Source organism: Halichoerus grypus, chromosome 13 (assembly GCF_964656455.1).
Source record: "Halichoerus grypus chromosome 13, mHalGry1.hap1.1, whole genome shotgun sequence".
NCBI lineage: Eukaryota > Metazoa > Chordata > Mammalia > Carnivora > Phocidae > Halichoerus > Halichoerus grypus.
In genome coordinates, this window is record NC_135724.1 from 80,306,243 (window position 1) to 80,319,912 (window position 13,670).

At 46.3% G+C, this 13,670-nt stretch overlaps 1 protein-coding gene across 1 annotated transcript in view; it reads right to left on the minus strand.

The window, feature by feature from the left end:
* CCDC60 (coiled-coil domain containing 60) overlaps window positions 1-13,670 on the minus strand; it is a 154,912-nt gene that overhangs the window by 18,635 nt on the left and 122,607 nt on the right. Inside the window, exons 6-7 of the mRNA XM_036121065.2 lie at window positions 6,806-6,896; window positions 2,065-2,299 (exon numbers count right to left, since the gene is read on the minus strand). Of these exons, the coding sequence (XP_035976958.1) occupies window positions 2,065-2,299; window positions 6,806-6,896 (326 nt within the window). The remainder of the gene's footprint in view (window positions 1-2,064; window positions 2,300-6,805; window positions 6,897-13,670) is intronic.

Genomic DNA, 13,670 nt, shown 5'->3' on the forward strand with positions numbered 1-13,670 from the left:
CTTTGAAAAGAAAACCAGATCCTGTTACTCCTATACCAAAAGCCTTCCAGAGACTTCCTGTTGCACTCGGAATCACTGTGAAGTCCTTACCTTACCCTACAAAGGCGAGGCCCGCTCCGACTCCTGCCTCCCTCCCCAGCTTCATATCCTCAGATCTCAGCCTAAATGTCAGAGCTGAGAGAGGCGTTTCTTGACCACTCTGGCTAAACTAGCCCCATTCCCACCACCAGTCTCTCTCTGGCCCACGTCTTGTTTTATGATCTTCTGATCACATATTACCTGCCACCGCCCTGCTATTTGTAGCTTTCTTGTTTGTGGTCTGCTTCTTCCTTCTAAAATGTAAGCTTGGGGAGGGCAGGAACTGTAATTCTCAGTTCCAGGCACTCAGTAGCTGATCAGGAGACACGAAAGAAGGTTCAATATATCCGTAAGAGTCACACGTCTACGGATGGTTGATCTTAGTTCCTCTCTGAGATAATCTGTTCAGCAAACAGCTTTTCATGGTTGCCTGTTAACAAGGGTGGGATTTTTTTCCCATTGGTAGTCATTGCTCGGAGTCCTGACCACTTACTGGATTTTTGCCCTTTTGCCCGTTTTTGGTTTTGATGATTAGGGTCTCAATCAGGCTTTCTGTCTACCTTCGCCTCTCGTTCAACCTCCTCGAATCTATACCACACCCCGTCCTTTTCAGCTCAGCCCAGTTGCGATGGGCATTCTAGGTGGTGAGAAAGAGCACTGGCTGAGAAGGCAGGCCTCAGCTTGGGTGCAACTGAGGGGACACAGGAGATGTGGCAGGAGGAGGTCCCAGGCACCAGAGGCAATAATTTTGCACTGGCCAGCCTCTTTTATGTTCCTTTCTTTTCCTCCCTTCTACCTACTCTTTCTGCATAAATCCCTTCTTTTCCTCTCTCCTTCTATTATACCTGCTCAGGCCAGAAAATTCTGAGAATAATTTTTTTTACATGACTTACGGAATCTAGCTATGATTATTATTTTTTTTTTAAAGATGTATTTATTTGAGAGAGAGAGAGAGAGAGCATGAGAGAGAGCGAGCACTAGCAGGGGGTAAGGGCAGAGGGAGAGGGAGAAGCAGACTCCCTGCTGAGCAGGGAACCCCGTGTGGGGCTTGACCCCAGGACCTTGGGATCATGACCTGAGCAGAAGGCAAATGCTTAATGGACTGAGCCACCCAGGCACCCCCTAGTTATAATTCTGTCTGCAGAAGTCTATAGGCTCCTACTAAAACACCATGAAAAACTGTGCATATATGTGTGTATAAATTGTCTTCTGGGGAGAGGACCAATATCTTTTAACGGATTTTCTGAAGAACCTGTGTCCCACAAATTGTGAACCACTGAAAAAGCTTGTTTCAGACCGGGGGTTCGGGGGTGGGAGTGGGGGGTGGTGTCACAGAGTGATGAAACTTCCATATATAAAATACTAGGAAAAGACAAATCCCTAGAGACAGGAAGTAGATTTACCATTGCCTGGGGTCAGGGGTTGGCAAAAGAGAGGGACTGCCAATGGATACGAGGTTTTCATTTGGCTTGATTGAAATGTCCTAAAATTAGATTGTGGTGAGAGTTACACAACTCTGCAAATTGACTAACAGTCATTGAATTGTACCCTTAAAAAGAGTGAATTTTATGGTATGCAAATTATACTTCCATAAAGTTGTTTTAAAAAGTCAATACCGAATTTCAAAAACTTAGTATGAAAAAGACATGAAATACCTCATTAATAATTTTGTATTGATTACATGTTGAAATGACAATATTTTATATAAGTTGGGCTGAATAAAATATATTATTAAAATTTTAAAGAGAGCAATTGATCACCATGAGCTGTCTCTCACAGAGAAATTGCTCAGAATAATCCCAAGTTATAGAGTATATTTCTAATCTTCACTGGGGCAAAGGAAAAGGGACCAAAGAAATTGAGCAGGGCTAGGGGACCCCTGTGTCTCCTTTAACTGGGGGGGGTGAAGGTCGAGCAGGAGGGGTCCTTGATGTCTGGCTTCGAGGCAGAGCAAGGCAGATTGGTCAGCTCTCAGGTAGGACTTACTGATATGGAGAGGTTCTTCCTCAGGCTTGGTTGAAGATGATTCATTGTCCTCAATGTCCTTGCTGCCTGTCCCCTGGGTGATCACACTCGGGGGCTCATCTGAGCCGGGGTTCACGGAGACCATGCTGCTCTGGGGGGATGATCCTCCGCTGGTCCGAGACAGACTGAGTGTGGAGCCTCGCCGGCTTGGTTTGCGGCTGGTGACGCGGAGTACAGGAATTTTGAATTTCTTGGTCTGAAGGAAAGAGAGAAGAAAGAGGAATCTCAGAGAGAAGGGAGGGAGGACAGAATGATGGAAGGAAGGAGAGAAGGAGGAAAGAGGGTGAATAGAAGGGAAAGAGAGAGGAAGGGAGAGAGAAGAAAAAAGGGAGGAGGGAAGAAAGGAGGGAAGGAGGAAAGTAAGAAAGAAAAAAAAAAGTGAAAACCTGGCTCTGAATGTGAATTTCTTTTGGCCCTTCCCAAACACCATGACACATATCCTGGGTCTGGGGTGACCTTCTGTCACAAATCAAGATAATTTAAAGTGTGTATTATCTGAAGCAAACATGATGGGACTAATTCTATTCAGTGAGCACCATGGTTGCCCAAGTAGTCACCACAGGAGCTCAAACACATATGCCAGTGACGTTACCAGGGACCAGAGGAGTTTTGGACTTTTGTAATGATCATCAGAGTTGATTTTTTAAACTGTGGGGGGATGGGTCTCATGTCTTTAGCTACCTCTTGGTTTGACCCCAAATTGCCTGGATTAACTTCTTGTTCACCACGTTGACACCAGGCCCTCAAAGAATGAAGATTTGTGTTTACTGGGGGTCTTCTGAAGTGTACAAGATGGAGAACATTCTAGACCTGACATTTAGGGAAGCAGATGTGTCTGATAGAATAGCATTCTTTGGGGGCAGGGAGAGGAGCCATGGTTGTGGTGGATGGAAGGGTCTAGATGACAAGTCCTAGAAGGTAGTAAGGGGTAGGGAGAGAAAGTCTTGTAAGGAGAATGTGGACTTTTGGGAGGAAAGGAGTCAGAGAGGATGGGTGCGTGTGTGTGTGTGTGTGTTTGTGTGTGTGTGTGTGTGTGTTCACACCACCCTCTTGCATGATTGATATCACTTCAGAATGTACTGTGCCAGGTCATGCCTTCATTTAACTCATGATCCAAGTCTTCTAGAGGGTTCTAATATGCCCAAGGTCACATAGCTAGCAAGTGGCAGAGCCAGGATTCCAGTCCAGGTCAGGCTAACACCAATGCTAATTATTATGCCTTGCTTAAAAATACATTCAGCAATGCCCTTTTCAGGGGCATTGAAAATGCCCTTGATCCCATGCTGCTGATTCTTTTAAAATGCTAGGTTTACAGTGGGGCCGAGTAGGTCCTCAGCTGCTCCAGAGTAAGAGTTCAGTGGTGCCCTGGGCTGTGGTTTACACTCAGTTAACAGAAACGATTCTATCTGAGGACATTTAAAAGGAAAGCGCTTGCAGAGCAGACTGAGGTCACCTTTCAATCATAGTGTTTTGATACCCTCGGAAGACAGATAGGGAGAAGAGGCAGCACCAGAGGCCACACCAACATCTCATAAGTATCTAACAGGGTGGAGAGAATTGTCTCCGGCAGGATTCCATCATGGAGTCCACTGCATGTGGCCAGAAGTAGGGTTTTTTTTGTTTGTTTTAAAAATATTTTTATTTTTTGTTTTATTTGCGTGCATGCGCGCGAGAGTGAGCACAAGCAGGGAGAGGGGCAGAGGGAGAGAGACAAGTAGACTCCCCGCTGAGCTCAAGGTGGGGCTCGATCCCAGGACCCTGAGATCATGACCTGAGCCCAAGTCAGATGCTTAACCAACTGAGCCACCCAGGCGCCCCCAGAAGTAGCTTTTTGATTGGCTACCTTGTGGGCCTGTGACTGCAGGTAGAACCTTGGTGCCCTGGAAGAGGGGAGGGGTTTCCTGGTTGCACAGGGGAAGGACAGGGTGGGTTTACCCAGATCTCCAAGGGGGCACGTGGGCTACCGAATGACTGTGATAAAGAAAAATCAAATGCCCAAAGTTGGCATGTTCTCTCCTTTGATAAATTAGGAGCTTGGTACCACGTCCCCTTTGTCCTGACATCGCAGCTGGGGATAATACATGTATATGGAAGTCTCGTCATCTGGTCTCCTCTGGCACCATATGAATCCCCGACTCTGGAAACCACACTCCAGCTCCATGTCGCGTTTTGAAGGCTGAACACATTGTGTCCCAGGGACAGCCTGGAGTCTTGCAATGAGCACTGGACTCAGAGCCAGGGGACCTCAGGGGGCCCTTGCACAAGTCACTGTCTTGCCTCAGTTTCCTGATCTATAAGACAAAGAGGATGGACTGGGATGGTCTCAGAAGAGCTTTCTACATCCAGAGCTCCGTGTGGATCTTCCTTGGGCTAGGATTTCATTTTGTGCTCCTAAAGTTGCCATTAATTAAAATTCAATTAACAACCTCAGCCAGGAAATCCAAAATGAAGGGCTGACGCTTCTGATTAATTGAGAGTGGCAGAAAAATAAAATGTGGGGGGATGATGTGACAGGCAGTTTCAGCTTCTCGCTTGCCCTTTATTGAACTGAGTCGGTCTGAATTGACTTAAATCCCCAAATGCTGCTTCTCTAGTTTTTATATTTCACTCAGGAGCAGTGTTAACTAGCTGCTGTGTTCTACCTTGGTAGGGACTGCTTTTGGGCAACAAAAGAAAAGATTTCCCTGAGTGATTCCTTACATTTTCTTAGAAGCAGCGGCTTCCAACTGGTGGCCCATGGGGAGATGTGATTGACTGCCCAGAATTTTACGAATTGGGGAGATTTTTATATAACAACCTAGGTTATTGGTCTCTTGAAAACGATAAGCCCTGGACTCCCATTCTCAAATGGCAAAATGGCTAGAGCTGGGCAGAAGTGCAGGCCATTTGCCATAGACCTCACCACTCCCTATTGCATTAGACCTAACCTGATTTTTTTTCATTTACTCTGTTTGCCGGGCTCTCACGAACGCTGTCTTGGCCCTGACAAGCTCTAAACGTACAGAAGAATATCAGTTGCTGTGCGGAGTTGATTGGAGCCTCTCTTTCAAAGTCCTCATTTTGTAGGTGCAGAAACTGAAGTCCAGGGAGAGAGAAAAGGACTTGTCTGAAGCCACACAGTGAACTGGGTCACAGTGGCTAAGCTAGGTCTCCTGACTCCTAATCGAGTGCTCCCCCATCATCAGAGTGGACCACCCTTCAGCTCTGAGTTTGACCTATAAGCTTCCTGGGGAATTCAATTTTTTGGAGAGTTCCAGTGTGGTGATTCACTGCCCCCTCTGTAGATTTTTGTTAGGAATATTCCTGGAGGACGTTTTTTTTTTTAAGGTTTGTGGCTCCTAATGCTTTTTCTGTGCATCTCTGGAGACAGATGTACACAGTATCTCCATAGCAACTTTCTGTGACAAAAACAAAAGCTTTTCCTTCTCAGATCTAGGCACACCCTGGTGAAAGAGCAAGAAAATAGTGAAACTCTTCATGAGGGCAATTGTAATTGTGACACCATGGAAAACATGCATTTGATGAGCTCAGTGTTTAATAAACAGCGTTTCGTGAACAGGCCCAGGATTCACTCTTGGCTCTGCCATGACCCAGCTGTGTGACCTCATGCAAATCACTTAACCTCTCTGAGCCCCAACTTCCTCCTCTCCCAACTGGTGATTAGAATAGTGCCTCCTGGGGTTTGTAAGAAGGCAGAGCCAGCTAATAGACCCCAAAGCACTTCTTTAGCATAGAACCTGGCCCATCACAATTATGTTGAAAAGTGGCTTCTAAAAATTATAAGCAATAATGCTTAGCATTTTAACATTTTTAGAGTGAGTGAGCATGTTGTTTCCTGAGGTTCTTTACTAGTGTCGTGAAGTAGGCAAGGCCAAGCATTATACGCACGTTGTGGGTAAAAGCACAGGTGGAGGGCGCCTGGGTGGCTCAGTTGGTTAAGCGACTGCCTTCGGCTCAGGTCATGATCCTGGAGTCCTGGGATCGAGTCCCGCATCGGGCTCCCTGCTCAGCGGGGAGTCTGCTTCTCCCTCTGACCCTCCCCGCTCTCATGTGCTCTCTCTCTCTCTCTCTCATTCTCTCTCTCAAATAAATAAGTAAAATCTTTAAAAAAAAAAAAAAAGCACAGGTGCAATAAACTGCCCTTTCAACTACCTTTGCCTATCTACACATGACCTCTTATCATTATTATTTTATGGTGCTTGTTTGTTGGGTAGATGAATTTGGGAAGTGTGGGGTTAGGAATAGTTTCGAGCGGAAAGAATAGACCTCTTGATGTTCTCTTAGTGGTGAGTGCGCATTCTAGTTTGTAGAAAACCCTATCCGTTGAATCGCCCGCTTCTTATTTTCTGGCTGAGTTAAAAAGAGAGAGTGAGCTCGAGAGAGAAATGACTGTTATTGATTAAAAATGTGGAGGGAGGTGAGTCTGTTTCCTCTGGTGACATCTTATTGAGCAGCTCCTCAGCCACCCCTCCCCTTCCCCACGAAGTGGTGTCCAGCCAAATGTCATTTCTCCTATAATCCCCCAGATAACCATTTTAATTAAAATTTACAAAAACCATCCAACAGCATGCAGTTCTGACTTCTCCTCACTCAGAGAACCAACTAGAAAAAAAAATTCCCATCGGAGAAAAGACCAGCAGAAACGCCTCTGGCCCAAGTTGGGGCCAGTAGCCAGACTGCAGCGTCGGGTGCTGATAGTTACCTTTGGCGCCGTGACGAAGTGCTCCCACCTCTGTCCCATGGACTTGTCCTTATTGATTTTCTTTATTGTGCTCTTGCTTCCACCCGGGTCCCTGAGTGAGAAACAGCTTAATGAGTTTTCCGTTCCCAGAGCCTCGGTTTACTACAAGTTCTTTTAGGAAATGCAATAAATAGATGATGGATGGCGGCTGTTCTCTTGTGATGGTTTTTCCCCCACCCCCTGTGTGCGTGAAGAAGTGAGCGGGACAGTTCTCCATAGCTAGGTCTTGTCAGTGAAAATTGAGGTTAGGAGAGACCACTGCTTACAAGGTTGGGGGGGAGGCAGGCGGAGTGTATTTGTATGCGTTCTGCATCTATCTGCCTTTTAGACTTGGGTCCTCTCTTAGACTCCAGGGCAGTTACTCCTGGGAGTAAGCTGAAAGGCATGTTCATTTCTGAATCTCTGCCTGCTCTGGTTCCTACCAATCCCACCATGAGGGATGCTCCCGAGTAACACAGAAAGAGGATTACTTGTGGGGGGTGGGTACTGGGGAGAGCCTGTGGGGCAGGTTGCACAATGAAAATCACTGGTTTGGAGTATATGGAGCAAAAGTCTATACAATGCTACATGCAAGATGATTTCGTGCATTCTCACTGAATCATTTCAATAAAACCTTGTGATATTGTCATCCCATTTTACAGATGAGAAAACAAACTGGGCGGGGGGTGGGCTCAAATCACTCATCCAGGTACAGATTTATAGTGAAACTAATGACCCTCACTTGAATGGGGTCTTTTGGGGCCCTGTACCTAATTTTCTGTTGTAATTTTATATTCTTTTTCTTAAAGCACCTATCTCCCCCCAGTTTAATTAAACTTTAGATACCCTAATTCCTGGATCCTCCCCTCGTGGGTTTAGGAACTTTGTCGGTATGAGACTGAACCTCCAGCAGGTTTTGTTGGTGACATGCCTGTAATCCCTCATCTGAAACCCATGGGACCAGATGTTTTTCCCTGTTGGCATTTTGGGAAGGATATATGATGCATGTACCATACGTTAACATAATCCTTCCAGTGGGGTCAGGGGGCAGCATCCTGTAACCAAACACATTGATATATATGAATATTTACACTAGGTGGGATAAGGACTGTAAACAGCTTCAGGTCAAATTATGCTACCAGATCAGTCTGGTTCATGTCAAGTTTTGCTGCCAAATGAGTTATGGAAAAACTGAGTTTTCAGAGCCCTTTGGATTTTGGACTTGGGGCTACAGGGCAGTGGATCTCTGTTGATAAGCAAGTGGGAAGACTCAGGTTGTGCTCTTTCAATTGATCCATCCATCCATCCATCCATCCCTTTCTTTTTCTCCTTTTTCTCTGCAGGAAAGATTTTGGATGGCTGGGATCCTTAAAATCATTTGGCTGGCTGTCACTTAGCACAGAGCAGGGGCTTGAGGGAATGAGATGGCCAGACCAGACTCATGAGGGGAGGCATTGACAGGGGTCTAGACTTATCAGGGGCTGCTGAGTGCTGGTGAGGGGGTGGGAGATGCTCAGATATAGGAGGTAAAAGGTGATCAAGCTCAAACTTGCCTAAGACTGGCTTCTCATGGCTCAGGGCTCTAGGTAGCAGAATCAGAGGCTTTGGCCAGCCCAGATGTGGAACGGGTGTGCACTCTTGGATGGCAGGACTTTGCCGAGCATCTACCAGCCCACACACAACACGAGCAGCCGCACACAGGGGCCAAGGTGGAAGTCGGGCTGGGGAGGGCGGGGTGAGAATGTGCCTCCAAGCTTTTTGTAAGACTTTATGTTTGATTACACAATAAAAAGCCCTCTGGATAATTAACAGTGAAGCTCATTTAACGTTGGTTCTGCCTGCTTCTCCCCTGAGTAATCAAATTAGGGAATATTTAAAATCCAGCCAGAGGAAGGAACAGCAATACACCAGTCCCATAAACAAATTTAAACTAGCGGCGCTTTTGAAGTCTGATTTAAGGCTCACCAACTGGAAGCTTTAGTGGTTCTGCTTTGGAGCATTTCTTTCAAGACCACAGGGCTTTTCGGCTTCTTCCCTTTGCTCACACAGCTCCTGCTGTGCCTCTAGCCTCCTTCTTGAAGTTCAAAAGCAACCCCCTTCCCCTTTTAAAATTAAATCGGGCCCCAGCCAAGCTTTCAAAGTCTTAAATATTCAAGCCCGATCGGGAAGATAGAGGTTTTCTGTTAACACTGACTTCCTAGATGACCCGAAATCCATTGCAGACTTGAGGCAGCAGGTAAATGAGCTAAAAATACAGCAAGGCTCCCTGAGATCTTAAAAACGCCCTGCACCCTTGCTCATGCAAAGCCACTGATAAAGAAAGGGCCTGGTTAGACAGAATCGGTCTCTGTGATGTTTCGTTCTCGGGAGCAAATAAACCAAAAAGGAAGCTCAGATAGGGGTAGGAAAAGAAAGGAACCACCTGAGTTTCTTTGTCCACAGGGGGCTGAGTGCACCTTGTCCGAGATGGACACGGCAAGGGGACACTCCTCCCCAGGGCTTGGTGGGATAGTCATTAGTGCTGTTTACTGAGTAGTCCCGGGTCTTTCGGGTTCCTTTTCTGTCAGGGGTAGCCCTGTGAGTTGCTTTGTTTAAAAATGCATGACTGATGGGGTGCCTGGCGTGGCTCAGTCGTTAAGTGTCTGCCTTCATCTCGGATCGTGATCCCGGGGTCCTGGGATCAAGCCCCGCATCGGGCTCCCTGCTCCGCGGGAAGCCTGCTTCTCCCTCTCCCACTCCCCCCTACTTGTGTTCCCTCTCTCGCTGTGTCTCTCTCTCTGTCAAATAAATAAATAAAATCTTAAGAAAAAAAACTAAAATGCATGAGTAAAAGTGACATGTGGCATTGAGGGTGGCAGCTTAAAGGGCCAGCCCTCAAGGCAGGTTCCCTTCTCTGTGCTGTTGATGGTGGAAGCTTGAGTTGAGACAGAGCTCCTATCAGCCTGGGTCCTCGAATGACTGTAATGAGCACAGCGCCATGTTGATGACCAGTAAGGTGAGCAGGAAATGAACTTGGGTTGTGTTAAGCTACTGAGATTTTCGGGTTATTCATTTCGGCAGTTTAGTTTACCTAATTGATGTCCCTGATGCACTGTTTGTGTGACCTCAGGCAAGTCTCTCTGAGCAGGAGAACCAGGAAAGTAGTGTATATTGGTGGTGAACCGTGGGTTTAAAAATCAGGTGGACCCCGGGGCGCCTGGGTGGCTCAGTCGGTAATGCATCTGCCTTCGGCTCAGGCCATGATCCCGGGGTCCTGGGATCGAGCCCCGTATCGGGCTCCCTGCTCTGCAGGGAGTCTGCTTCTCCTTCTCCCTCTGCCGCTCCCCCTGCTCACAAGCTTTCTCTCTCTCTCTGACAAATAAATAAATAAAATCTTTAAAAAAAAAAAAAAGAATCAGGTGGACTGGATGTTCGAGTCCTGTGCCCATCCTGCTATTTCCTGGGTGTGTGTCTGTGTAAGTTACTTTGCCTCTCGGAGCCTCAGTGTTCTCATCTGTAAAATGGAGGGAATAATATTAGCTACGTCAGAAGCTTGGTGTGAGGATGGGGCGGGGCTTGTTAAGGGTTTGGCGGGATGCCTCGTACAGAGAACTGAACACAATTGAACTATTAACAACGTGCTTTTTTCGACAGTTTAGGGTGGCTTGGAGAAGGGGCTGATGGTGGGGAACAAGGCAGTAGGACAGATCCATGGGGGAGAAGTGGCTATGATTTTCAGACCATAATTTTACCCCTGCTGAAGCTTTTGGGGGGGGGGTCCTAGTTGCTAGAAATCAAGGGACGAAAGCGTTGAGCACCGTCACATCTCATTTAACTGTACCCGCCAAGCACATTTTGTTCCTGGCAAGTCACTTGAAATGTCTCTCCACAGTAGCAATCAGAGTTGTTTTCTCCAATACTTCCCTCTCTCTCTTTGCGAACCCTCATTTGGGGTAAAACACCTGCTTCTCAGAGTGGAAAGTCTGTTGGCTGGTTTAGAATGCATTCCTGTGTCCATGACTGAGTTTGGAGGACAGAGGCAGCTGCTGATGGTGCACCAGGGAGGGGACAGAGACCAGAGCTCCCAGGATCTCCCGGGGGGGGGGGTGCCTCCCTCGTGACAGGTGCTCCGATCATCCTGCCACGGTCCCCTACTCCTGCAGAGATGTCCTCTTGAGTAAAGCAGTGGAGGCACGATGCAATTAAATCAGTGCAGAGAGGAGAGCAGGCGGAATCAGAGATTTCACTCAAATGTCACCTCCTGAGTGAGTCTTTCCCGGACGACCTAATTTAAAAGTCACCCCCCACCTGCCACTGTCACATCACCCCATCAATTTCTTCATGACGCTCGATGCTACCTCAGAGCATTTTGTTGATTGCATGTTTATTATCTGCTGCTCTCCCCACGTCCCCTAGAACAGAAGCTCCAGAGAATAGGGATGTTGTCTGTCCCTTCACTGCTCTATCCCCAGTAGTGCCTGAAAAAAGCAGGTTTGAGGGAGATGAGCGTTTCCGAGGTGGGGGGCACATGTGACGGAGGAAAAAAAAAACTTCAATATAATAATTGCTATTTTGCGTGTTGTTCGGAATGATGCTGCATTTTTTCCCCCACAGGATTGGCAATCTGGCAAATTAAAGTTCTTACAGGAATTGGTTAAATATGGTGAGAAACTCCGCAGTCATTGAAAGAGGTTTCAAAATGGAGACTTGGTTCCCATATATTAAGTTAAATACCAAAGCCCTAAGTGCAGAGTGGCCTTTTTTTGTTGCTTTTTACAAGAAAATTGTATATGCACATATCATATTATCTTGGTAAGTTGCAGTCCCTTTTGTGTCCTGAGGTCGCCTGGCAAATAGTACTTTGTGATGAGTTATTCTTTTCGTTTTTGGACACCACATGGTACCCTAAATTAATTGAAGACTTTTGGGCTTTCGCTGGGGACAGAGGAAACCATCATTTAGTGGTTAAGCACATACGCTTTGCAGCTGGGCTACCTGAATTCCAATCCTGACTTAGCTTTTACAAGCTATGCAATTTTGAGCAAGTTACTTAAGTTTTCTGTGCCTCGGGTTCCTCTTCCGTTAGAATGAGGCTCAACTGAAGTAATATACTCAGAGCAGTGCTTGACATGGGAAGCATTCACAGGCCAGCTATTTTCATCCTAATACAGTAGTTAGATTTAGGTGCCTGTGTCCTGTGTGGAATGTCGGAGTGTGGTTGCCTTTTAGCCATACATGTTTTTCTAAAGGAATAGCAGGTTCTTTGTGCCTGGACAGCCCGGCCCTTGGGTGTCTGGACTCCCTTAATGAAAGCCAGGATTATACCCACCTGGACTCCCCAGTTAAGAGTGGGTGCAGTCATGTCTCTCTGGGACAGCCCTAGGCAATAGGACATAGATGATTGTGCTGCCCAGGGGACAACTCGTCACACCTTTGCCCCGTGGTGTATGCTGTTCCTTGCCTGGAAGGTAAATCAGGAGCTCCTTACTCTCCTGCCTAGCCAGGGGTCTGCCCGGTTCTTTCCCATGGGAACTAGGGAAGGTGACGGCAGGGCTGGGGGTAAGTGGAATTGGGGTGGAGAGGTGCTTGCTTACACCTCATCTTGTCTGCTTCTCTTGTCATTCATTTCTAGTCATTCCTTGGAAAGTTAATCTCTAAAAAAAACCCCAATACCAATATAAGTTCATAACCCCTTATCCAATTCTAAAATCCAAAGGGTGTTGAAAAACCGGAAGAAGTTTAATAACTGATTTGGCAGCAAAACATGACCTGAACTGATGGGAGGCTACCAATGACTTTTATTTATCTTTTTTATGTACTTAGTGTAAATATTCATTTTTTTTCCCTGCGGAAATACTGTGTTGGATGATAGTCTGCTGCCCCAGTCCCCTCTGGGGGTGTGATGTTTTCTATGGCGTATGCCCCATATTTCCTTTTTAAAATGCCAAGAAAGAAAGAAAAAAAAAAAGCAATTCTGCAACTCAGGTGGCCCCAAAGTTTCGGATAAAGACTTGGGTACCTTCATATATAAAATAAGTCTTACTTTGCTGAAACAGAGGCTTGCATCTCTCAGAGAAGGGCAGTTAGCACACTTGTTATTGAAAGCTCAGTTTCTGCTCTCTCGTGGACCCAATCATCTTGTCAATTGAAATAAATTCTCCCTGCTAGCCATGGGATTAATAAGAATGCTGGGAAATGATAATGTGTTTGGATTGCCATGTGGTGAATTTGAGAAGGCCTTTTATCCACCCCAAATAAAGCACAGACTCAGATGAAACTCATAATGACATCCTAAAATCTGTCATCTGCCCATTCACCCATCCATCCACCAGTACTAGCTAAATATGGGATCTTCCTGCATTTAACAAAGATCACCTTCTGCATGTGGCACACTAGCCGTCAGTTAGTAAAATTTGGCTGCCTGTAGAAAGCCCGTGTTGAGATATTGAACCACCCCACTTTCTTGCTATAAAATCCATAAGGGGGCGGGGTTGGATCTGCAGCCATCATCATGCCTAATAGAAGAGAAACCTCTGGGATCTACAGGTCCCCGATGATGGATGTTTCCTTTTGGAAAATGCATGGTGGGTGTTGGGGCTCAGGGTTTGTGTTTCAGATGCTTGAATAGCAAGAGATGCTGGCTCCTTGATGGTGGAAACTCAGAAAAGCAAAACTGGAAGTTTGGTATTTCTCTGTCGGGGTCATTCCCTGGATTGCTTACCTTTGCACCCAGATCTTGGTTGACCTTGCTTAGCTTTTTTCCTGTCTGTATGTTTGTTCTTTCTCCCAGTGAATATGGATCTCATGTGTTGGTAAAACTCTGCTCAGAATTTTCTTTCTTTCCTTGCCTTAAGTCTCAATGGTATTG